The sequence below is a fragment of the Carassius carassius genome, chromosome 5 (assembly GCF_963082965.1).
Source record: "Carassius carassius chromosome 5, fCarCar2.1, whole genome shotgun sequence".
NCBI classification, from domain to species: Eukaryota; Metazoa; Chordata; class Actinopteri; order Cypriniformes; family Cyprinidae; genus Carassius; species Carassius carassius.
This window is the reverse complement of record NC_081759.1, coordinates 8,972,264-8,996,222: the sequence shown is the minus strand read 5'-3', so window position 1 is coordinate 8,996,222 and position 23,959 is coordinate 8,972,264. Positions and strand designations below refer to the sequence as shown.

The following is a 23,959-nucleotide window of genomic DNA, read 5'->3' as shown; positions in this document are numbered from 1 at the left end:
ATGTGACGCTGTATATATTAGAATCACTAAATGACTTTTTTGTTAAAATCTAGCAGTTGGTATGGTTGCATTTTTATTTATTTTATGGATATGTATTATTATTCCTGTAGTTCAAACAGTAGAGCAAGGTTTTGCATGAAGCGGTAAAATGCATAGCTTGAATGCAATGTAAGTCACATTGGATAAATGCGTCCGCCAGATGCATACATATACATTTAAAGCACATCATTAAATATATACTACAGTTTTTTTAACACATATTTTTAGTGTCGTGTTATTTATTTATTTTTAATGAGCGAGATCTTTTATTAATAAAAGGGAATGAGGGAGCAGATAAAATAGCAAAAAAATCAACCAGGACTAATGATACAATAAATATACCCCTTGGAAAAGGAGAGGCTAAGGCAATAATCAAAAAAGAAATGATGAAAAAATGGCAGGACAGGTGGGATGTGGATAAAAAAAGTGGAAGGAAATATTTCAGATTGCAAAAATCTATTAAGGCACAGGGGGTGAATAGAAGTAACAGAAGAGAGGAGAGTGTTTTAACCAGGCTAAGGTTTGATCACACAGGATTAAATAAAACATTGTTTTTAATGGGTAAAAGCCAATCTGATGAATGTATAGAATGTAGGTCCAAGGAAGATGTTGAACACGTATTATTGCATTGTAAGAAATATAGGGATGAGAGGATGAGACTAAATCAAAAGATAAGTCAGGTAGGAAGAAAGTGGAATATTGAAGATTTGTTAGGCACAACAGGAGATGGGGTAAAGGATGCACAGAAAGCAGTTGTACAATATTTGAAAAATATAGGAATATATAATAGGATTTAGGTAGTATATTATTTATTGTTTTTTTTTTTTTTTTTTTTTTTTTGATTGATGATATAGTCATGATAATATTTTCTCATGTTACATACTCTTATACAGTAGGTGGCGGTATGCACCTTTATAGTCATGGTTGCAATCTGCCATAAAACGAAAAGAAGAAGAAGAAGAAGAGATCTTTTATTTTGAAAAAATGACGAAAACGGATTTCCGGCATGGTTTTGTTGTTTCATGAATATATCTAATATACGTCTATGGTTTCATGTGACTGCAGTGTGCAGACGTACAAACTACTGATTTAAAGGTCTTCCAAAGCAGAAAGAAAACATTCTGAATTGGTGAACAAGTAAGTATTAACTGGCTAAGTTTACGGAGTCACTATTAGAAAGATGAAGCATGTGCTGGCGTCATATGATATCAGATGGAGGAGATGTAACTGTTAATGCACTGCGGGTCTTCTGCAGCTCAGGGTTTGTCTTAGTACACACACGTGCGGTCGTGCTGCGGTTTTAAGCGTTGTTTATGCTTTTAAATTGTCCTCGCAAACACTAGCCGAGATTAAAACAAGGTCCTCGCTGTTGCACTTTTCTCCGAAACGAAAGGTGGCAGTACAGAAGACATGCTGAACTTTACTTTTACTTAGCCAGGTGTAACATTCACGAGTGGTCTTCTCACTTGAGTTTCTTATAACAAGCTGCAGTATGCTGTTTCATAACGCGAGGAGCCGCTTATGAGATTGATGAACACTAAATTGTTTTAGATGTACTGGTATTTGCTCGATTCATAGACATAACAGGGGTTATGTTTTGGGGTGTGCCTTGTCGCGTTGGTCCGCCCCACAATTGCTCTCATTGGCTTGGTTGTTGCAGGAACGAGTAACCTGAACAAGTAAATTGCTGGTATATCTCTTGATTAAATATATGAAATCTGATGATGGTGAATTAAAAAGGTAAGCTAATTGCAACTTTTTATCTCACAATTCTCCTTTTTTTCTCAGAATTGCAAGATTTAGACACACACTTGTGACCTTAGACCTCAAAATCAGTCATAAGGGTCGATTTTTTTTTTAAATGAGGGATTATACATCATCCGAAAGCTGAATAGTTTGGTTTGTTTGGGTAGGACAACATTTGGCTGAGGGACAACTATTTTAAAATCTGGAATCTGAGGGTGCTAAAAAAGACAAATCCAATTATCGCGAAAATCTGAATGATCACAAGTGCGAGGAAAAAGAAGCAATGACCCTTTTTTATTATTATTTTATTTTTATTCTGTGGTGGAAACAGGATTATGTATTCAGCATTCTATATTCGCTATACATTGCACTATTGTGTTGTTTATAATCTGCACTTTGATAGCAGTGAATTTTTAACAAGATCATATTGTTTTAAAACGGTAATAAAACAGGACTACCTTCAACAACTAGATCATTACTCATGGAAGGGAGTGATGCTGATACCAGATCTAAGAGCAGACACAGAGATGAGAGCAAATCCAGAAGCTTGTCATCATCAAGTGCCAGGAGATCCAGTCCAAGCCCTCAAAAGAGACATGAGCGTTCCTCTGGTAAGGAAAAGTGCTGCTCTCTGTATAGCATAATCACATTTTAACATGATTTATGGTTGATGTATGGTTAATCAAGCAAACTTAAAATGCTTCAGTCCAGTAAGTGTTTATGTTGAAATATTAAAAACAATATAACATTTACTTCGTAAACATAAGTAAATATTTAATAGCAAACACACAACCTGAAAGTGGACGTTTAACTAAAAGGCCTTTTGCTTGCAAAAAAAGTATGAACTGTCAATCAGACAACAGAAGGCATGTAGTAGATTATGTATTTCTAAATGAATGCATATACCGTATTTGTGGTGACAGCTTGTACGTATAACACGTCTCCCCACTTCTGATCCACAATTAGACAGAAAAAAGAGGAAAAGGAGAAGTCCCTCCAGCTCTTCATCGTCTTCCAGCTCCAGAGAAAAAAAGACCAAGAAAAAAAAGAAACGGCAAGAAGTTAAGAAACTGAAGCGTGAAAAGAAAAAGGAGAAAAAGGAAAAGAAGCGGCAAAAGAAGCTAGCTTTGAAAGCTGAAAGAGCAGCAGCAGCTTCTGTATCAAATGCTGCTTCTGATGAAACACCTCAAACATACCTGAAAACCTGGCAGATTGAAGAAGCTAAAGAACACGGTCCCGGTATGTGCACACCTGCATATTACACACTGGAAATACACTAGCAACATCTAATATAAAGATAAAATGACATTTCTCTCTCACTGTAGTCATGACTGATGAACAGAAGGACAGTTTTTGCACCAAGAGACCAATGACAAAGGAAGAATATGAGGCCAGGCAAAGCGTCATCCGTCGGGTCCTAGACCCTGAGACTGGACGAACCAGGTGTGTTAAATCTCTACTTGGTCTAATCTGATTTTTGTGCATATCTGATTGGAAACTGATCTAATATTTAGCAGGTGTGAACAGCAAACAAAATCCAATGAAATCCTATTTTTACAAAACCGTTTCAAGATACATGCATATCAGAAGTCAGAATGTCAGAAAGAGCTTTATTCCCAAGTATTTTATAGCCTGCAGGAAAAAACAGTTCTAGTGCCTGACTGTTCTGGTGGTTGGTGATCTGGAGCTCTGTAGCGCTGGCAAAAGTTTGAAGAGAGAGTGTGTTGGGTGTGAGGGGTCCAAAGTGATTCTCTCAGCCCTTTTCCTCACTGTGGCTGCCTCTTGGAGGCTGGGCACAGATAATCATCTCAGCAGTCCTGACTGTCCGCTGTAGTCTGATTTTGTAGCTGAACCAAACCAGACAGTTATGAACACAGGACAGAGTCAGTGATGGCAGAGTAGAACTGTTTCAGCAGATCCTGTGGCAGGCTGAATTTCTTCAGCTGGTGAAGGAAGTACAACCTCTGCTGGGCCTTTTTAACAATGGAGTGTCCCACTTCAGGTCCTGAGAGATGCTGGTAACCAGGTTTCTGAATGACTCCACTGTCGTAACAGTGATTCGTTTGTATACAGGGAGAAGAGCAGTGGTGAGAGAACACATCCCTGAGGGGCATAAAACATAATAAAACATTAACTTGATCAACTTTCATACAGGCTCATAAGAGGTGACGGGGAAATTTTAGAAGAAATTGTCAGCAAGGACCGGCACAAGGAAATCAACAAGGTGCGTCTTTAGGAACCAGTCTGTTCATGTTTTGTGAATAGGAAAAATATTTCAATTTGTCATCATTCTTTCTTGTTTTTCACACAGAAAGCCACTAAGGGAGATGGTGATGCCTTCCAGAACAGATTGGGTATCAATAGGTAGCAAGTCCATGTCAGTTCAAAGCCTTCGCCTGCATCTCTATAAGAATTCAACTATTTTCTTACTTTCTTTTATATTCCTCCCCATTGAATAAATGTAACAGAACCGAAAGGTTACAGAGCTGAACAATATTTAGTTTTGGCAGAAAATCCATTGTAACATTGCAACCAAATGAGGCTAATTAACCCCTTCACGTCATCACTGTTTACTATTTGACTTTCTTCAAATTCAAAGCAGTAGGAGTCTTTATCTCGTATATCTGTTAATGAAGAAAGACTTTCTGAATGGCTAATTTATTTAAGTCTGATAGTATCCATTACCACAGAAGCTCAGCATCTCTTAAATATCAGCCGATGGTATTACACAGGACTGCTGCAACATTAATAAAATATCTTTGAATGATCTTGTTGACTAACATCCACTTTATACGTTCAGATCGGGGAACAAAAATAGGTGAGCAACATGAATTAAGTGCTACTTTTATACATTGTTTAATTAAACATAACTTCATCTTAACTGCTTTCAATATTTGATTCAATTACTTATGTAAGTTAGTGTACTAATAAATACAAATATTAATTTATGGACTGTTTTAGTTAGATTGAAATGTGTTCAGAGGGTTTACACTTTCAGAGCATAACAATAGTTTTAAATTAAAGGAACACTATTTCTCTAAATCAGAGGCTTTCAAACATTTTTTGTCAGCTGAACCCCTTTGCCTAAATTATTTACTTGGACTACCCCCCGAGAATTATTTTACATGGTTATAGTTATTAAAAATAAAATGGCATGGAAATGTCCCATCATGATTATAGTTACCGAAATGATCACAATTATCAATATTATCACTGTATTGTTAGCTGTGCTGGAAACGTTCAAAAACCATAAACAAATAAAAAATATTGTTTGGGTTACTTATAACATAACATGTTGTGTACTAACATACACTACATGTATACAAATAAAGATTTGACAAAAAATATTGTTTTAAGAAATGGACACCTTGGAAATAAATTTTTTTGGACTGAATACAAATTGAAATACTACAAATGGACTTAAAAATAAAGTTAAACTTAATAACATAAAGAGAAAAGAAAAAGAAAGAAAAAAACATCTAGGTGTCTAAATTACGTTTAACAAAGAGTAGCCCACATCTGCATTGACCCTAATTATGTATAACATAACATAACAGAATTTATTACACAAAATTTAGGCCACAAAGACCTTACATAAACAGTCGATTTGTCTTGCTTTTCTTGCATTGTTGGTACTGCACATGCTGGGGGTTTTCTTGTGCTGGCAACTGCATAAGAATACTGGACTTATTTATTATTATAAATTTATTATATTATTATATTTACACAGTTCAGAATTATATAGTAATAGCGAGTTTGATTTATAATTAAATTGAAATGCTAAATGTTGTAGATTAATTATTATTATTAAAAGCAGTAGCATAATAAAATGACAAGGCTAGGATCATTTGATTCGTTTAATCAGTCTGATTTTATTTAACCACCTTTAATGTTTATGTATTTTATTTTATTAAATATTTATTATTGTCCTGTTTGTATTGTATTTTTGTATAGTTTTGTAAAATGTATTATTAAGTATTAATATTTTTAAGTAGCTATGTCTCAGTCTCTAAGGACTTGACAGTTGTACTTATGCTAGTCTATATATTGTTTTGGTAATAAAGAACAGCCCAGTAGGTGGCGGTATGAACACAGTCTGGATAATTTAAACTAAAAGAAGAAGTGATTCGTGAAGTTAAAAGCAACATAAATGGGATACAGGAAAAACAGGACGTCAACTTTATGAAATACAACAAGTAGGAGTAGTGAGAATAACTAAACGAAGCAGCAAAGAGGAAAATATTTGAACAAGATTAAGGGTTGGGCATACTATGCTGAATAAAACCTTAAAAATAATAAATAAACATCCTACAGGATTATGTGAGCACTGTGAAATGGAAGAATCAGTAGATCATGTTATTTGTGTTTGTCAAAAATATAATAATGAACGAGAAATTATGATAAATGAACTTCGAAAGATGGGAGGGGATAACCTAAATCTTAAAACGATATTTACTTATGGATTAGATAGTTTAATTTTGTATCTTAAGAGAACTGAGCTGATTAAGAGAATTTAGAAAAACAGTGGGTTTAATTGTATTTATTTAAAAAAAAAAAAAAACATTTTGAAAGGGAAAACTCTGGTTCACACTCCAATACAGTAGGTGGCGATAATGCACCTAACTTTGATGCTACCCGCCATAAAACCGAAGAAGAAGAAGATTCGTGAAGTTCATGTGTATGTAGTGCAACATTGCTGCATTATGATGTGTATTTCTGTCAGATCAAGAGATTTGTGTTAGTTTCATTCAGGGATGTAACTTAAATGCGCGTATTTGGTTTATATTCCGACCAGTATAATTGTGACATTCTATGTAGCTGCAAGGGGAAACTTTGAAGGATGACTTCGCCTGTTTTAGTCAATCAGCGCCTTTCCTCTGCCTGGAGGCTGCTCTGGGGGTCACTGAACACAGCGACGAGCCTCATACTCCATCAGCCGTGGTCACGGGTAACGGGATGGCTGTGTGTTTTCGCTGCTGGTAAGAAATACCAAATTGACCTGCCAGTAGTCCACGAGGCAGACCTTGATGAACAGTTTGTTCGTGGATCTGGTCCTGGAGGACAAGCCACCAACAAAACCAGCAACTGCGTGGTGCTCAGACATATTCCCACGGGGATCGTCGTAAAGGTGAGTTCATTGAATAATTGATCATGATATACGTCTTATTAAGAATCAGATTTATAGTGTAAATAATTGAAATCATCATGTAAAAAGTACAGGTGTCAGAAAAAGTTTGTGAACCCTTTATATGGATTTCCCAGGGAATGCAAGAACTGATCAAATGCTCTCATGAAATGTGGGCTTATCTTCATGTAGGCTTATATGTCACAGTTACAAACACAATTTGACTAAACTATTAATACACAGACAGTTGCTATTCATTTTTATATCAAATACACTGACTAATAATAATTCAAAGTGTGGTCTGCATGTTTTAAATTGCCAATACATTTCTTAACTTCTGATTTCATCTCTTTATTGCAAAATAACCTAATATTGCCATTTGAAATACCACACAAGAAGTTACTGGAATCAGTTGAGGCTGAATTTAAATTGTAGGAACATTTCTAAATGAAACAAATATTGTTTTATTCGTTTTCCTTTTGTTCTAGCCATTAATGTATCAATCTAATATGCCTTTGCACTTTCTTGATTCATTACATCAAACTGTATTTGTATTTTTAATAAATCAAATTTTAACTTCGAGTTTGAATCACCTTTAAATTATCAGTGCATTATTTTGTTAATAAAAACTTACAAAAATGCATTTGATAAGTGTTGTCTAGTATGGTTCTAAGTAGACCTGAACTGAAAATCTGTAAGAATTGGAAATAATTTGGAAGAGCAAAAAAAACAAAACAAAAAAAACGGTAGGATGACCTGTTTTGTGTTGTTGTTGTTGTTTGAATTTGACTTTGTGTGTCATTGTTTGGTGACGATGAATGGTTTTGTGTTAAAGATTAGTGGATAAAAAGCTATAGTCAATATGGTTGATCCTGACAATGAAGAGACTAATAGAATTTGAACTCCAGTTAACCAAAGTTATTTGAGTAAGAGTAAGAGAATAGCACCCATGATGCATTGGTGTCAAGCCAAAATAGTCTTGCGTAATCTGTCAATTCCAAACTACTTTAATATAAGGATCTCATGTTCTTTTGCAGTGTCACCAGACCAGATCGGTGGATCTGAACAGAAAACGAGCACGGGAGATTTTACGTGAGAAACTAGAAATTGTGTATAAGGGTGAGGAAAGTGAACTGCTGAAAATGAAAAAGGAATCCATACAGAGGAAACAGGAAAAACGGCAAAAAGTAAATGAAAACATGGAAAAAAAGAGACGATTCAAGGAGATGCTTTACTCAGACAAAGAAGATGACAAATGCTGAGGGGCACATGATTTCACTTTTTTTTCCTTTTTAGTATTAATTATACACTGTGGACAGAACCACATTAATGGTGTATTCTGTAAATGAAGATATTGGAAAATATATTTGGAGAACTGGATACAGTGCTTTGCTCTGTTATAGAAATCAACCACAATTTGTGCTTAATAAAAAAGACTTTCAAGTTAGTGAGCTCTTATGTCCCTGGTGTTGTTGAAATGAAAACTAAGGAAACAGACATCTTGTCTTGATAGTACTAATAGCAAATCCATAATTTTTGGGGAATTTTTAATTTTTTTACAAGTATCTGTTCAGTCACCAAAACGTTTTAAATGTTTTCATACTAACAGTCAAACATGGTGATGGGAGTGTGATGCTCTGGGGCTGCTTTGCAACTTTAGGAAATGGACGATTTGCCATAATTGATGGAAACATAAATTCTGCACTCTATCAGAAAATCCTGAAGGAGAATGTCCGGCCGTCAGTTTGTGACCTCAAGCTCAAGCACACTTGGGTTATGCAGCAGGACAATGATCCCAAACACACCAGCAGGTCCACCTCTGAATGGCTCAAGAAGAACAAAATTAAGTTTTTGGAGTGGCCAAGTCAAAGTCCGGATTTTAAAATTTGATTAAGATGCTGTGGCGTGACCTTAAACAGTCCTTTCATGATCAAAACCCCTCCAATGTGGCTGAATTAATACAATTCTTTTAAGAAGAGTGGGCAAAAATCCTCCACAGCGTTGTTAAAGACTCAGTAATCACGATCGTTTAATAGAAGTTATTGCCGTGAAGTGTGGCACAACCAGTTATTAGGTTTGGGGGCAATTACTTTTTTACAATCCGTGCCAGCCCGAGACTCAAACCCACAACAACCCTTGGGTTAGGAGTCCGTTTCTCTAGCTAACCATTAGGCCACGCCTTCGGTCTGACAGACATGCAGAAAATGTAAAACACAGGAAGGGGGCAAAACATTTTCAGAGCACTACTTGTACTAATATTCAGAAAATGTACATGAGTGTTCATCAAATTATGTGACTGTCATCGATAATTAAATATTTAATGAATATCAAATACACTAAATGGTTATACAATATACTTTCAAGTTTTGATTTCAGTATTCAATTTAAAGTCATAAGAATTATAGATAGAAAAACAGGATCATGAAAATGATTTGCAAAATTCGCCGTTAAACAGATGTTGCAATATTTAGGTACATTAGTAACTTTTAAATTAAGAGCATTTTGCACTTTTTCTTCGTCTCTGTACAAAACTACATAACTTTACATAACTGGAAAATAGCGATTATTTCATGTCGGAAGTACGTCACGTAGCACGACGCAAGTTTTATTTTTTCTGTTTCCGCGATCAGTAAACCAATCACAATCCTACTCTTCAAGGGATTGACCAATGAACGCTGCGAATGATATTTAAAACCCAGGCAGCCTGACGTCGAGTTATTTGTCTCATGCTGTAGTGTTTATAATCCATTTCGTTTGTTGTGAGAAATCCAATACAAAATGGGAAAGGGTAAACAATTTTTGCAAATTAGCCTGAAACTCAAAGGCAATAATTCGTTTAGCGAACTGGTAACATAATAATTTTGAGAAATAAACATTGTTCATCTACTCGTTAGGCAAAAAGTCATCTTCTGCCAAACGAAGACCTGTGGACGGCAGTATCAACGAGAAAGTAGAAGAGGCTAAAGAGAACAAGGACGGAAAACCCACGGTAGGAGAGATGCGTTTGTATTCGTTCGCTACCAACTGTGTGTATGATTGTTACTGAGCGATGTTGTGACCTAACGTTATTCGCCGTAAACGCGTTAAGAATGCATTTCCTCTTAATTTGATTGAATGTTTCTATTTGTCTTTCAGTCATGCAAAGGGCAGCCAACAATACATAGTTGTCTGAATCTGAACAAGCCGCTCAGGAATAACCCACTTAACCTTATTTTAGATGACAATACAGCAACGGACCGTTTACCTAAAACCAGCGAACGGAGTGAAGGTTTGTTTAAATCTTATAATAACGATAACATTGCACTCATTTGTCTTTTTGTTTCACCCAGATTGTTTTCTCCAGAGTTGGTTTTACTTGCTGCTTTCTTCTTTCTATGTTTAGTCAAAGACGCAGAGCCGAATGCACCTAAAAAAGGGGACAGTGGCAAACAGAGCCTTATTTGTGGACCTAATGAGCAGACTGATGCGCCTCATAAAGGGTCTGGGACAAGAAAGCAAACAAAATCCGGGCAAAGGATAAATGGTGAAAAGACAAAAGACAGAAAGTATGTTTAGTTTTAAATATTTGATAAATAGTTGCCTGTTTCAGTCATTTTTTATTTTATTTAGTTACGTATTGTGTGTGTGTGTGTGTGTGTGTGTGTGTGTGTTTGCTATTTTATAAGTGAAAAATGTTAATATGCATCAATTTCACAGAGAAGTAAAATCTTCTTACATTGTTTATCATATTTTAGGTTGAAAAACAAAAAGTCTAAACCCAATCGAAAGGTCACCGATTATTTTCCTGTTCGGCGAAGTTGCAGGAAAGGCACAGCTGAGTTGAAGGTTGGTAAACTCTTCCAAAATCTGAAGTGTTGTTGTTGTTGTTGTTTTTTTTTTTTAATGGTTTATTCTTTAAGTTGGCAAAATGCATGTTATACAGCTTTTTGTGAATGATTCATAATTTTTCTTTAAAAAAAAATTGACCTCATAATTTTCATACTTGAGTCTTCTGGGGAAAAATGCCAGACTTCCTTCTGGTGACAAGTAAGACTTCAATAATTCATGAGGTTTTTATGCAAAACCGTTTTCTGCAAAATTGGCAAACCTATGCGTTTTGGCTATCCATTTACATGTCAACTGCATTTTGGGGGCCTGGAAATGCAGACTTTTGAAACCCGGTTTCAAAGTGCAATATTTTTTTTAAAACCATACAGATATCGTCTCTGTGTAAACTACAAAATTTTGAATTTGTGATAACTGTGAAATTTGTTTCAATCTGTAGGGATCCATGTGAATGTGGATCATTTTGAAAAAGCTGTTGCCTATATGCAAAGCATCTAAAAAAACGCAAATAAAAAAACTTGGGGTTTTACTACAATTGTTGTACCACAATTGTTGTACCCTTACAAACTCACGCAAACTTTGGCCACACCTACATCTCAATAACAGTTGCATTGAACCAAGTCCCACTCTGCACCTTTTATTTATTTTTTTCCCTGTTCTGCATTGATGTACATCACAATACAGAAGAAAAATATATGCTACCATTTGCATTTTGCTGTGCATTTTTAGCTCTTAAGACCCATTATTTTAAAACTCAATTTACCATTGATGAATGAATTTTTTTTATCATTGTTAAAAATGAATTCTAAATCCAGAGCTAAATGTGGACATGTTAAAACAGTGTGAAAAGCTGCAGCACCTTGATGATCTCATCAAAAACAATGTTGAAGAGGGCCTCAAGGTAAGCGTATTAAGCAGATGGTCTACAATTTTAACTTTAGAATTTTTAATTGCTTTGGTTTAAGCATTTTCCAATTTTAAAATCAGGTGAAAAGTATTGATGGAAAAGGAAGAGGTGTTTTTGCAGACCGAGCATTTCAGAAAGACCAGTTTGTAGTAGAGTACCATGGGGAATTGTTAGAGATTGCTGATGCTAAAGCAAGAGAGTCTCAATATGCTCAAGACCCAACCACTGGCTGCTACATGTACTATTTCCGCTACCATGACAAAACCTACTGGTGAGTATTTTGGTGTGTTTTACATTTTTTATAAAACAAACTTCTGTCCAGAACTTTTTTAATCTCACTTTGACTATTGATATGCTTTAATGCAAGATTTGAGGTAAACATTGCTATCTGTATGAATAGACATGAACTCTAGAGTTTAGTTTGATGAGCCTTTACTTAGAATTGACCGAAAACTGTTGGTCAACAGAGACCCGTTACATCGAATGTGTGGTGTGTTTTTTTTTTTTTTTTTTTTTTTTTTTTTATATATAAAGTGTGGATGGTACCAAAGAAACTGACCGTCTGGGCCGACTGATCAACCACAGTAAGAATGGCAACCTTCGGACCAAACTGCATGAGATAAATGGAACACCTCACCTTATCTTCCTGGCTTCCAGAGACATCAAAGTAGATGAGGAGCTGCTTTATGATTACGGTGACCGAAGTAAAGAAGCCATTGCTGCTCATCCTTGGCTTAAGCATTAATTCACTCTCAGTTTAGTTGTCTTATTGTGATCGCATTTTAAATTGTTGGAATAACATGGACATACACTGATGTTTGGAGTTGCCAAACCTTTCACTTTAACAAATGGTATCATAAAATTATTTGTGTGGGGTTTTGAACGACCCACAGCAACTATAAATTAGGTTTTTAAATATCTACATCCTCGTAGTGTGGACTTGTATAAGAATTTAAAGCCTCTGATTTTAAAGATGACAATATTCAAATGGGTGCAGTTACTGTACATTTGTATATGCAAAATTAAGAGTTTAATGGCAAAGTAATTATACTACATTAAGAAATTGATTTTGAATCATTTGTCTTTTTAATTCTTTTTATTTGATAAGGATTTACAACATTAAAGAAGCACAGAATATAAACCATATGCTTTTATTAATGCTTTAAAATGTTGTGCAAAAACATTTCAGCTGCACAAAACCCTCCATAATGGTTGTTTTTATACACCGTTTCTTTAATTAATACATTTGATTGAAATAAATCTTCAAAGCATTACATGTCAAATGTTATACCATTAAAACGTGACTAAGACTGTAATTCCAATCAGAAGAATCTAAGGCTAAGTGATACACTTGCTTATTTTTTTATTTTTAATTTTTATACTGCATCTGGCTGCAAGTAACCTGTTAGGAACCCCCATAACATAATACCAAGACACTAGAAAACTGGGTCCTGTAAACAATCTATATTACTGATTGTTAAAGTGTAATTCAGGGAGCCGTTATACCAAAAAACAAAAACAACTTTGTGACAAAGGTATTTATTTTATTTCAAACATTTTTATTTTTATATATTTTTTTATATAAAGGATACTAGAAATAAAGGACATAGGAAACATCCAATACACACACATAAGGGAAAAAATAACAACAGACATAAGATCAAAAGTTGGAAAATAAAAACTAGGGAAATTTAATAGTTTAAATGATTCAATATCATGTTAAATCCAGTAATCTATGTACAAACAAAATGTACTCAGAACAGCATTTCTTAATACCTTCTTATCGCAAAAAACTTTGATTCTGCTGTCATAAATTTCATCCAGTCTACTAAATTACAGTGAATACTGCAAGCCAATAAAAGTGAATCTTGACATATGGCCCACAGTTTACCCCTTCATGTACCTTAATGAGATTTAGTGCACTATACATTACCTCCTACAGCAGCCTTTTTGTGTTCTAGTTGAAGTACCTCAATTTGAACCTTAAAATTTCTAGTGTTCCAATGCTTAAAGTCTAGACTACTAAGACTAATTTAAATTAAGACTATAAATTTAAACTTGTGCTATTCATAAAATGACTGATATATAAATTTGATTCTAGTAGTCAAATTATATTAATGTTAAATAATATTCATGAAAATCAAGTGTTTCAAATAGTCTGCAAATGTATATTATCTAAGGGAGGTGTTTAGAGGGAAATCTTGGGCCATATCTTGTCATTCATGTTTGAATTCACACTCGATGAACAAAGTGAGAACTGTCACAATCATTGTTAAAAATGTACACAATTAAAAACACTGAGTAGGAGCAAGGCGAAGGATTTACTTCCCATTTCTGGCTGGATTAAAAAGATCACTTCTTCGCATCTGTCCTCACCCTGTTGGAAGGGTTGCTTGTCTCAAATGTGTTTAGTTTGTGCTAAATTCAGGTAACTATTTTTGTCGAAATGAGAACCTGAAAAGAGACATACTGTTTGTCAGCAACATCGACACACAGGATCATAAAATATGGTCAGTGTTACAAAGAGCTAGAAAATATCTAAAACATCATTCTTCTTTAGAGCAGAAAAGCTTTAGAAAGAACTTAATGCAGAGTTGTGGACATAAGTTTACCGAGCACCTGTGTGGACTTAACACAAAAAAGAAATGTCATAAACGTATACATATTATCAAGGGTGCCAAAGTTGGAAGACATTAATATAACAGAACAAATACAACAATAGAATGATTCTCAAACTAACATAACATAACAACATAACACTAATTACATTTTTCTCTCCAATACCTAAATATCACCAGGAGTTTTTCCTTGGTATACGTCCATTTTCTGGCTTGCTATTTGGACACTCAAAGACATTAAAGCATATTTCTTGTGAATCTATTGACACTGAAACCTATACCTCTGTAAAGCTTCTTTGAAACAATATATTTTGTATGATTTTGACAAATGTATAACTCGAGGTAGAAGGGTAAACTCCACTGGGCATGACTCCAGACCTGATGCACCTTGCAGCTACTGGTAACGCCACTCACATGAGTCGTCAATAGATGGAAAAAAAGGTATTTTCTACAAGACACAACAGGCTTTACAGGTACACATACCTGCCTTACAATACTGGCATGTATTTTAAGTAACTACTGATTGAAAGTTTTGAATAAACAGACTTTAGAGTTAAGTGTCTTTGTTCACCAATGCTGTATTAGATTAAACCTACAGTAAAATTAAGTATTATAATTTAAAATAAACTGCTTTCTATTTTAAAATGTAATTTATCCGTGATGTCAAAGCTGAATTTCATCATTACTCCAGTTTTCAGTGTCACATGATCCATCAGAAGTTCCTTTCAATCAGACTGTTCCATTTGTACCCCCAAAAAGTAATTTTTTAACTGCCAAGTAAGTTGCACTGTCAAGGTCCAGAAAAGTATGAAAGATGTCATCCAAATAGTCCATCTGCCATCAGTAGTTCAACCGTAATGTTATGAAGCGATGAGAATACTGTTTGTAAATGTAGAAAACAAAAATAATGACTTAATTCAAAAATTCCTTTGTCAACAGTCTCCTCTGTCTCTCCATTTCACCGTATGCAGCGTAGGTTCTTCTGTGTCAGCCACTCCACAAGGATGCACCGTTTTCTTTCAGATTTAAGCATAAATTCACATAGAAACAGCGCATCCTTGTGGTGCGGCTGACACAGAAGAGCGTAGGCAGTTTGAGTGATGTGGAAAGATGCGGAGGAGACTGTTGACAAAGGAATTGTTGAATAAAGTCGTTATTTTTTGTTTTCTTTGTGTACAAAAAGTCTTCTCGTCGCTTCATAACATTACGGTTGAACCAATTATGGGAGATGGACTATTCTGATGATGCTTTTCATACTTTTCTGGACCTTGACAGTGTAACGTACTTGGCAGTCTATGGGACAGTAACAAGCCCCCCAGTTTTCATCCAAAATATCTTCAATTGTATTGTAAAATTGTAAATTGTATTGTACCGGCAAGGGATATAAATCCCTATTATCACTACCACTCACAAACCACGCATCACACAATGTAGGCAGCGCAATCTTAACAACCTGCACACTTTGCCTTTGTCTGCTAATTTACTACTTTCTTTTTCTATTGGTCTCTGGAATTGCCAGTCTGCTGTAAACAAAGCTGATTTCATTACTTCTATTATTAATCATTCAAAGCTTAATCTCATGGTCCTGACAGATACCTGGATCAAACCAGAGGACACTGCTACACCTGCAGCACTCTCCAATAATTTCTCATTTTCCCACTCCCCCCGTTTGACTGGAAGAGGTGGAGGTACTGGTCTGCTCATCTCTAATGATTGGAAATTTAATCCTTTACCATCTTTGAGTATCAACAGCTCCTTTGAATCCCATTCAGTTACTGTTACCTACCCTCTTAAAATACATGTTGTAGTTGTCTATCGTCCCCCAGGACCACTAGGTAACTTTTTGGATGAATTAGATGTGCTGCTCTCAAACTTTCCTGAGGATGGTACTCTCCTAGTTATGCTTGGAGATTTCAACATCCACCTAGATAAACCTCTGTCTGCTGATTTCCACACTCTGCTTGCCTCTTTTGATCTCAACCGAGTGTCAACTACTGCTACTCACAAATCAGGAAATCAACTGGACCTTATTTATACAAGGCACTACTCCACGGATCATGTACTGATTACTCCACCGCACTCCTCGGATAACTTCCTCCTCACTCTTAACCTCAACATGGTCCCTGACTCATCACTTAGCCCTCCACATGTCATCTTTCGACGTTTCGAGGTCTTCACGGGTCCAAAAATTAATGCCCGAACCCGAAAGAGACCCGTAATGTACTACACCGAACCGACCCAGACTGGTCTAATATTTCAAAAGCTGGACCCGGACTTGTGTAGATCCGAGAAAAGCCTACCTGGACCCGTCTATTATTTGAAAGCTGGACCCGAACCCGCCAGGAAGACACAGACCCGACTGGACCCGATTATCACATATTCCACCTTAAATTGCTATTACAAGTCAATAAAACTTTTGTGAAAAATACAGCTTTTTTTCTTACCTAATTTAAGGAGCTGTAGTCTCTCTTCCGTGTACCTGACTACCTGTGATGCATTACAATCCTCCGACAAGAAAGTTATCCATGTTATTCCTCTCGTTATTCCAAGTCCAAGCTTAATCCACTCATTATTTCAGCTTCAAAAGTCCACTTGATGTGACATGATGACTGTGACGGATGACAAATGCAACTGTGCACATGTCCATTCTGACTCGAGTTAACTCGCATATACTTCGACTGTTTGCCCTTTTGAACTATAATAACGATCGCTCGTGCAATGCCATGGCTGCTGACATTATTTATTTGCTAACATCTCTGTGCACTCTGCTCTGCGTTGAGTCTGAATCTGACCAATAAAACTTTAAGATTAAATAGTTCATTTATATTATTATAAAAATGGGAGAAAATGTAAAGCGCGGTTTGGTGGTCGAAGTGTCCCTCACTGGTTGCCATAGAATCATGAAACGCGCTTGAGACTGCACATGCGTGCTAGCTGTATCAACCTAAAATATGCTTTAACGCAATTTGAGCGTCATAGAAAACATTCATGTGACAGTTCACCTCAGATTGTTTTGCTGATTTGATATATTATATATTAGTGTGTCAAGTCTGCAAGCATTATCACCATGCGTGCACTTGCATTAACTCTGAGTCTGCGCGCTCTGCTTCTAAAGGCAGAGAGAGAGAGAGATTGCTTTTTTTTTTTGGCTCACTGTTTTCTTTTCCTAATTTTACAAGTTGCAAGTTACAAAAAAAACACAAGCAGTGTCTGATCACGGCCGAGTGTTCTCTGAGTCCGATGACTCCGATCGCACTGGTATTAAACACAATGTTAAACAGACCCGGGACCCGTGGTAATAGATTCGGACCGGCCCCGGACCCGGCTGATCATTTAAAATATAGTCCCGGGTCGACGGGTCTCGGGTGCACTGTGAAGACCTCTACTCTCACCCTCACGGCTATCTGCAATGGTTTTATCTTCACGTCCTTCCCCTAAACCGTTAGCATCTTTAGATGCCAACAGTGTTACTGATAGTTTCTGCTCCACTCTTATATCTTGTTTAGATACTGTTTGCCCCTTGTCTACCGTTCTAAGCTTAGAGCTGCTGAAAGGGTGTGGCGCAAATCCAAAAATACTACTGACCTTATTGTGTATCAGTCGCTCCTCTCTTCCTTCTCTGCTAATGTCTCCACTGCTAAAATGACCTACTACCATAACAAAATTAAAGAATCATCTAACTCTTGCATGCTTTTTAAAACATTTCTCACTTCTTTGTCCTCCTCGCCCCCCCCCCCCTTCATCTCTAATAGCTTTGACTTTGTTTTTCAGTTCACATCAGTGCACAATTTTCCACACCACAATCCGTCAAACTCATATCACCAGCAAACATGCACTCATTTACATCCTTCTCTTCACTCTCTGAGGCAGATGTCTCCAAACTCATCCTTTCTATCCTATTCCATCTCATCTCCTTCAAGCCATTTCTCCCGCAGTTGTACCTGCACTCACTCACATCATTAACACATCCCTCCACACTGGTGTTTTTCCCTCATCATTTAGACAGGCTCGTATAACTCCACTAGTTAAGAAACCCACTCTCAACCCATCTCTTTTCGAGAACTACAGACCAGTTTCCCTTCTTTTCTTTCGTTGAAGTCCTAAGACTGGCAAGAGTGGAATCCAAATCTTCAGTACTTATCCTGCTTGATCTGTCTGCTGCTTTTGACACGGTTAACCACCAGATCCTCCTATCAACCCTACTAGCAAAGGGCATCTCAGGAACCGCACTTCAGTGGTTTGAGTCTTACCTATCAGATAGGTCCTTCAAAGTATCTTGGAGAGGTGAGGTGTCTAAGTCAAAACATCTAACTACTGGGGTGCCTCAGGGCCCAGTTCTTGGACCACTTCTCTTCTCTGTCTATATGGCATCATTAGGTTCTGTCATTCAGAAACATGGCTTTTCATACCATTGCTATGCTGATGACACTCAACTCTACCTTTCATTCCATCCTGATGATCCGACAGTAGCAGCTCTCATCTCAACTTGTCTAACAGACATTTCTTGCTGGATGAAGGACCATCACCTTCAACTCAACCTTGCCAAGACAAAACTGCTTGTGGTTCCAGCAAACACATCGTTTCATCACAATTTCACCATCAAGTTAGGCTCATCAACCTTAACTAATTCAAAAACAGCCAGAAGCCTTGGAGTTATGATTGATGATCAGCTGACTTTCTCAGACCACATTGCTAAAACAAATCTGCAGGACCGGACAGCTTTATTCAACATCAAGAAGATCAGGCCCTTTCTTTCGGAACATGCTGCACAACTCCTTGTTTAAGTTCTTGTTCTGTCCAGGCTGGACTATTGCAATGCTCTCTTGGCAGGTCTTCTAGCCAGTTCTATCAAACCTTTACAATTAATCCAGAGCGCGGCAGAAAGATTAATTTTTAATGAGCCGAAAATATTACACGTCACACCTCTGTTTATCAATTTGCACTGGCTACCAATAGCTGCTCACATAAAATTCAAGGCACTGATGTTTGCCTACAAAACCACCACTGGCTCTGCAACCATTTACCTAAATGTATTACTTCAGACTTATGTGTATTCTCGAAGCTTGCATTCTACAAGGGAATGTCGCTTAATTGTGCCATCCCAAAGAAGCACAAAGTAACTTTTATGGACTTTTAAATTAAATGTTCCCTCCTGGTAGAATGACCTGCCCAACTCAATCCGAGCAGCTTAGTCCTTAGCCATCTTCAAGAATCGGCTTAAAACCTCTTTCATCTTTATTTGACCCTCTAACTTTAGCACTCACTATTCTAATTCTATTCTTTAAAGGTACAGGTTGTAGGAACTGCCACTAGAGGGTGCACTACCAAAACAATAACAATCACGTGGTTTGATGATGCTAAGGAGGAGCGTGGAATGATGGGATTTGTTGTCTTCAACCCAACCGCTGATGGCCATCAATCAGACGATATGAAAACTATTGCCACTTATTCAACAAATATATACACTCGTGTACATTCAATCACAATAATTGGGCATACATAGCAGACGCGAGTTCGATTTGCGCGTAGGTTACATCAAAGTCAATGCAAAGACGCGATCAGACTATGGATCAGATGCGTCCTCGCGCGGGTCTAGTTTGTCGTGTATGCCCCATAATACTAATCTTGTTGATCATTATAATGGCATACGTGGGAGCTGTCCTTGTCGACACAACCAGCAGCCAAAGGTAAACATTAGTTATGTTCCATAAATATGTAACACAATCCACCATAAAACGTGCAAGAAGTAAATAAGGAACTGCTTGAAGCAAGCTAGTGGTTTGCTGGACGCTAGACACTACTTCCGAATTTGTCCACGACACTGTTGTCATGTGGTTTCTACGTCACTAAAGGCGGAAACAAAGGGTAACTAACGTCACTGACAGGTGACTGCACTGCCCCCTGTCACTGTTTAGAATGGGAATTTTCTCATGATTTACAAGTAGTTGAAATAGGGCTGGGATAATCGGATATAGTCAGAAAATCAGATTTGGGCATCAAGACCTCCAGTGTAAATGCAGCCTAGGTTCACAGAGTAAGTTACTATGGCAACTTACAGAGAGGTTTAGTTCTGTCTTTTATTGGAACCCAAAACTCTGAATTTCCCTTTTCTGGGGTTAACAGACACCCACTTTCTGAAATACACCCCTGGAACTGCACAAAGCTCCGACAAAGACCAAACTAGTTAAAAGCACTCACAGTTTCTGAATGGTGCTCTTCTCTTTGGGCTCCTCTATAATGGTGGAGGGTGCAGGTTCAGAATGAGGAAGGGTCTCCAGGTTTACTTCCACCATCTTCTGTTCGGAGCCCAGGACTCCACTGCAAGCACAGTAGATGCTAGGATTTGACTGAGACCACACATATCAAATGAATTATTGCACAATGTAATTTCTCTCAGAATTGTTTTATTTGCTGTTGAGATTAGGACAAACCAGCACACAAGTCAAAAATGTTCCTGTTGTTTTTTTTTTGGTTTTTTTTGCACCAATTTAGAACACACTGTATTATGGAATAACACAAACAGCAGTTACTAATCTATGACATAAGATGAGTAAAGCAGCACTGAAACCAAGGTTGGTGGGTTTTTTTTTTTTTTACCTCTTGTAGAGTTGTAGTTCCTCTTGGGCCACCAACAGCTGGGCTTTAAGTTTGTTTCTCTCTTGCAGAACCTCCTTTAACTCCTGCATGGTGAATCGTGGTCGGTTTGGGTCTTGTAAGTCCACAACTAGTTTGTTTGGACCAACAGTCTGCTTTAAAAGAATAAAATATTACATATTGCCCCTGGAATAAATAAATGTTTGCACAAACTACAAATAGACTCTGGCCTTCTAATCAAGAAACATTTGCTGTCAAGTTTTTAAATAAGTCTAAATCAATAAATATTAAGTCTTATTACATAGCTACAAAATTAAGACCATTAACGTGCATTAAGAAGAAAATAGAGTTCATTTTAATTTCATGCCTACTTTAACTCTAGATGACTTTTTGGGGTCTCCTCTTGGGAGTTTCGCTCATAAAATGCAAAATTCAAAGGAATATGGTATTAGCATTTTACCACTCATTCCTCATTTTTTATCTGGGTTAGAATGAGGCATTTAGAATGGAAGTAAACAGATTCAATCCTTAAACCTGGAAATATTCATCTTAAATAGTAGAAACACAACAATAAACCCTAAAACGAGTGTAATAAATAAATATATATATATATATATATCTATATATATATATAAGGACTTGTTAACTTCAAAATGATGTTAATTGGTGGACTGAAGTGATGTGGATTATTGTTATGTTTACTGTATATCAGCTGTTTTGACGGCACTCATTCGTTGCAGAGGATCCATTGGTGAGAAAATGATGCAATGCTACATTTCACCAAATCTGTTCCGATGAAGAAATTAACTCTTCTACATCTTAGATGGCCCGAGGGACAGTAAAATATCAGCAAATTTTCATTTTCTGGGGAACTATTCCTTTAAGATCTCCAAAATTGGCCCCACTCGTCTCTATTGTAGATTTTTTAAAAGTTAGATAGGTAAAAAAAAAAGTGATAATAAACATTATGCTGTCGACTGAGCTTAACTTGTATTGAACCGGAAATATTCGTTTAAAAAAAAACTGAACAGCAGTCGGAGCATCAGAAATGATGCTGAGCTCCACATGAACCCACTCACATTGTTAACATTACCGCTTGAATCTTCTGCTACAGCTCTGTCCATTTCTCGCTTCATATTGTCCAGCTCCATCCTCAGCTGCTCCAGCGACACGTTGTACTTATTCACCATGGTCTCAAACATCTCCAGCACACGGATGATTTTGAACTGTAAATCCGAGAATTCCCGGCTACCTGTGTTGACTTTTAATAAATCTCTGCCGATCACGTAAGAAATGTCATAAACATCTTCAACAGTAATTTCCAAAACGTCCTTATCGAAAGCCTGCATGGGTGAACTGTCGTGCCGTGCTTCCATTCTGATCCAAGAAGAACTATGTTAACACTGTTAAAAAAAGAGTTATATTTCCAAGATATGACGATTTCCAGTTCACCGTTCCAATGCATTCACAAATTACATGACAACTTCCTCTTCCAAACTGGATCCTCAACTTTACTGTAACTTTGAGCGTTTGAGTGACGTGCAAACCAACCAATGGCTGAGTCGCTCACTGTTTGAGAACTCTGTCTAAAGTCCCGCATTATGGATTTTAGAAAAGTACATTTCATGCAGTGTGTAACACAGCTCTTAGTGAATAAAATCACCCTGCAAAGTTTTAAATCTGGAAGTGCACCGTGTATAAAGTTATTGTCTCTCAAAAGAAAGAGTCGAATCTGAATCAATGAAACGAGTCGTTTTTAAAACGAATCTCAAGCCGCTCCATGTTGACGTCATCGTGAAATATTAGCATATTGCCTGCCCACTTGTTTGCAAATTTTTTCTTTGCCACTAGGTGCCGCTTTTCTGTAAAAAATCATAGCGGTTTCCCAGGTAACGCTGTACACAAAGCAGCACAGGCTCATGATAAAATGAAAACGAGACCAATCACCGTAGATTACAAAAGAGGGATTTGGAAAAAATTAATCGTTTTGGAGACGTTGAGCAAGTAAGATAAAAATAAATGCATATTATAAGACAGAAGACAGTGAAAGTGTTTTTTTGACTTTGCATGCATGTCAAGGTGTTGTTGGTGACTCCCAAAACCAAAATATGAACCTTTCATAACCCATAATAAATAAATAAAAAAATAAATAAAAAAGTGCCTAGTTCAATATGAAAACTGTTTTATTTTGTTAAAAATGTATACACTTTTCTCATAGTTTCAATGCCAAAACAGGCCAAATGTGACAAGTAGCAACAAATAAATCTCAATATCATTATCATCATTTTATATAGGCCTATTGGAATTCATATTGAAAACATTCCATTTTAGATTAATTCAAATTACATTGCCAAGATGCACAATTTTACCAATTCGGTTAATGGCATTTTTGTTTTTCCTAAGTGAAAAAAAAAAATCAGGATTAATTTGCCTTTTAGATCAGATGTTATGTTCCTCAGTTAGAGGGGTTATTTTGCCCCAGTGGTGTGGCAAGATGTCTCCCTTTCATATTTTTCTTTTTTTGTGCCATTACAGCTAAGTTTTATATTGTTTCCATTTAATTCCTATTATGTATTGTGTGTGTGTTGGGTGATGCATAACTATCCTGCACATGCTAAACTTAAATGTATTACAGTTTACAGACATTGTTCTTAATTGGATATTCCTCCCAATATCCTAAACACATATATAAGGGAGATGAGAGTGTATTCTCGTTTATAGTGTGCATTTAGCAGGACGATATCCAGTGTGTTAAATAATGAAATAATTACCCTTGCCAATTTGGTTGTAATAGCACAAAGTAAAAAAAAAAAAAGCACAAACATATTTATTTATTTATGCAGAATATATATAAATTACGTCACTTGTATTAATATTTCCGAAAAGGGTAAAATACTCAGTCAACTATTCTGTAATTTTACAATTCAGTTGAAACTGAATGACTACAGAATTCACATAAACACATTTAAAAACACCATTCTATGAATTATACAGTTGTGCCAAGTTTACACCCCTATGTCTGCCACTGACATTTTTTTTTATAAATAATAATAATAATTATATGCTAAAACACAAAATAATAACTGAATGTACAAGATGATAGAT

General features: G+C 36.5%; 4 protein-coding genes across 6 annotated transcripts; 3 read left to right on the top strand and 1 right to left on the bottom strand.

Moving 5' to 3' along the window:
- The first annotated feature begins 1,050 nt into the window (after positions 1 to 1,050).
- On the top strand, positions 1,051 to 4,540 carry arl6ip4 (ADP-ribosylation factor-like 6 interacting protein 4). Of its 2 annotated transcripts, none has more exons than XM_059549667.1 (6): positions 1,051 to 1,176; positions 2,257 to 2,396; positions 2,752 to 3,024; positions 3,111 to 3,228; positions 3,940 to 4,009; positions 4,097 to 4,540. In XM_059549667.1, exons 2-6 carry the CDS (start codon positions 2,267 to 2,269, stop codon positions 4,151 to 4,153), a joined length of 648 nt encoding a protein of 215 aa, XP_059405650.1. In that variant the 5' UTR covers positions 1,051 to 1,176; positions 2,257 to 2,266; the 3' UTR covers positions 4,154 to 4,540. The 2 variants fall into 2 exon arrangements, with proteins under 2 accessions (XP_059405650.1, XP_059405651.1); XM_059549668.1 differs by having other exon boundaries at positions 1,063 to 1,191; positions 2,241 to 2,396.
- Positions 4,541 to 6,443: 1,903 nt separating this feature from the next.
- On the top strand, positions 6,444 to 8,357 carry mtrfr (mitochondrial translation release factor in rescue). The gene is made up of 2 exons (XM_059549059.1): positions 6,444 to 6,913; positions 7,948 to 8,357. Exons 1-2 carry the CDS (start codon positions 6,626 to 6,628, stop codon positions 8,170 to 8,172), a joined length of 513 nt encoding a protein of 170 aa, XP_059405042.1. The 5' UTR covers positions 6,444 to 6,625; the 3' UTR covers positions 8,173 to 8,357.
- Positions 8,358 to 9,555: 1,198 nt separating this feature from the next.
- On the top strand, positions 9,556 to 12,710 carry kmt5ab (lysine methyltransferase 5Ab). Its single transcript, XM_059549664.1, has 8 exons — positions 9,556 to 9,698; positions 9,805 to 9,899; positions 10,046 to 10,178; positions 10,293 to 10,455; positions 10,645 to 10,735; positions 11,577 to 11,636; positions 11,723 to 11,913; positions 12,177 to 12,710. Exons 1-8 carry the CDS (start codon positions 9,689 to 9,691, stop codon positions 12,385 to 12,387), a joined length of 954 nt encoding a protein of 317 aa, XP_059405647.1. The 5' UTR covers positions 9,556 to 9,688; the 3' UTR covers positions 12,388 to 12,710.
- A 979-nt stretch (positions 12,711 to 13,689) lies between these two features.
- On the bottom strand, positions 13,690 to 22,399 carry rilpl2 (Rab interacting lysosomal protein-like 2). 2 transcript variants are annotated; one of them, XM_059549666.1, is made up of 4 exons: positions 21,934 to 22,399; positions 20,858 to 21,006; positions 20,459 to 20,578; positions 13,690 to 14,096 (listed from the first exon to the last, which is right to left on the bottom strand). In XM_059549666.1, exons 1-4 carry the CDS (start codon positions 22,228 to 22,230, stop codon positions 14,075 to 14,077), a joined length of 588 nt encoding a protein of 195 aa, XP_059405649.1. In that variant the 5' UTR covers positions 22,231 to 22,399; the 3' UTR covers positions 13,690 to 14,074. The 2 variants fall into 2 exon arrangements, with proteins under 2 accessions (XP_059405649.1, XP_059405648.1); XM_059549665.1 differs by having other exon boundaries at positions 20,858 to 21,009; positions 21,934 to 22,398.
- Positions 22,400 to 23,959: the final 1,560 nt, after the last annotated feature.

What these genes read in the sequence shown, in the direction of transcription:
- kmt5ab (XM_059549664.1), top strand. An exon ending in ACAAGGACGGAAAACCCACG is followed by an intron (nt 9,900 to 10,045) that starts GTAGGAGAGATG and finishes TTTGTCTTTCAG; the next exon opens with TCATGCAAAGGGCAGCCAAC. An exon ending in AACCAGCGAACGGAGTGAAG is followed by an intron (nt 10,179 to 10,292) that starts GTTTGTTTAAAT and finishes TTCTATGTTTAG; the next exon opens with TCAAAGACGCAGAGCCGAAT.
- arl6ip4 (XM_059549667.1), top strand. Translation starts at nt 2,267, where the DNA reads ATGGAAGGGAGTGATGCTGATACCAGATCTAAGAGCAGACACAGAGAT. An exon ending in GAGACATGAGCGTTCCTCTG is followed by an intron (nt 2,397 to 2,751) that starts GTAAGGAAAAGT and finishes ATCCACAATTAG; the next exon opens with ACAGAAAAAAGAGGAAAAGG. An exon ending in CCTGAGACTGGACGAACCAG is followed by an intron (nt 3,229 to 3,939) that starts GTGTGTTAAATC and finishes ACTTTCATACAG; the next exon opens with GCTCATAAGAGGTGACGGGG.
- rilpl2 (XM_059549665.1), bottom strand. Translation starts at nt 22,230, where the DNA reads ATGGAAGCACGGCACGACAGTTCACCCATGCAGGCTTTCGATAAGGAC. An exon ending in CAAGCGGTAATGTTAACAAT is followed by an intron (nt 21,010 to 21,933) that starts GTGAGTGGGTTC and finishes ATTCTTTTAAAG; the next exon opens with CAGACTGTTGGTCCAAACAA. An exon ending in AAGAGCACCATTCAGAAACT is followed by an intron (nt 14,097 to 20,458) that starts GTGAGTGCTTTT and finishes GTCTCTTTTCAG; the next exon opens with GTTCTCATTTCGACAAAAAT.
- mtrfr (XM_059549059.1), top strand. Translation starts at nt 6,626, where the DNA reads ATGACTTCGCCTGTTTTAGTCAATCAGCGCCTTTCCTCTGCCTGGAGG. An exon ending in CCACGGGGATCGTCGTAAAG is followed by an intron (nt 6,914 to 7,947) that starts GTGAGTTCATTG and finishes GTTCTTTTGCAG; the next exon opens with TGTCACCAGACCAGATCGGT.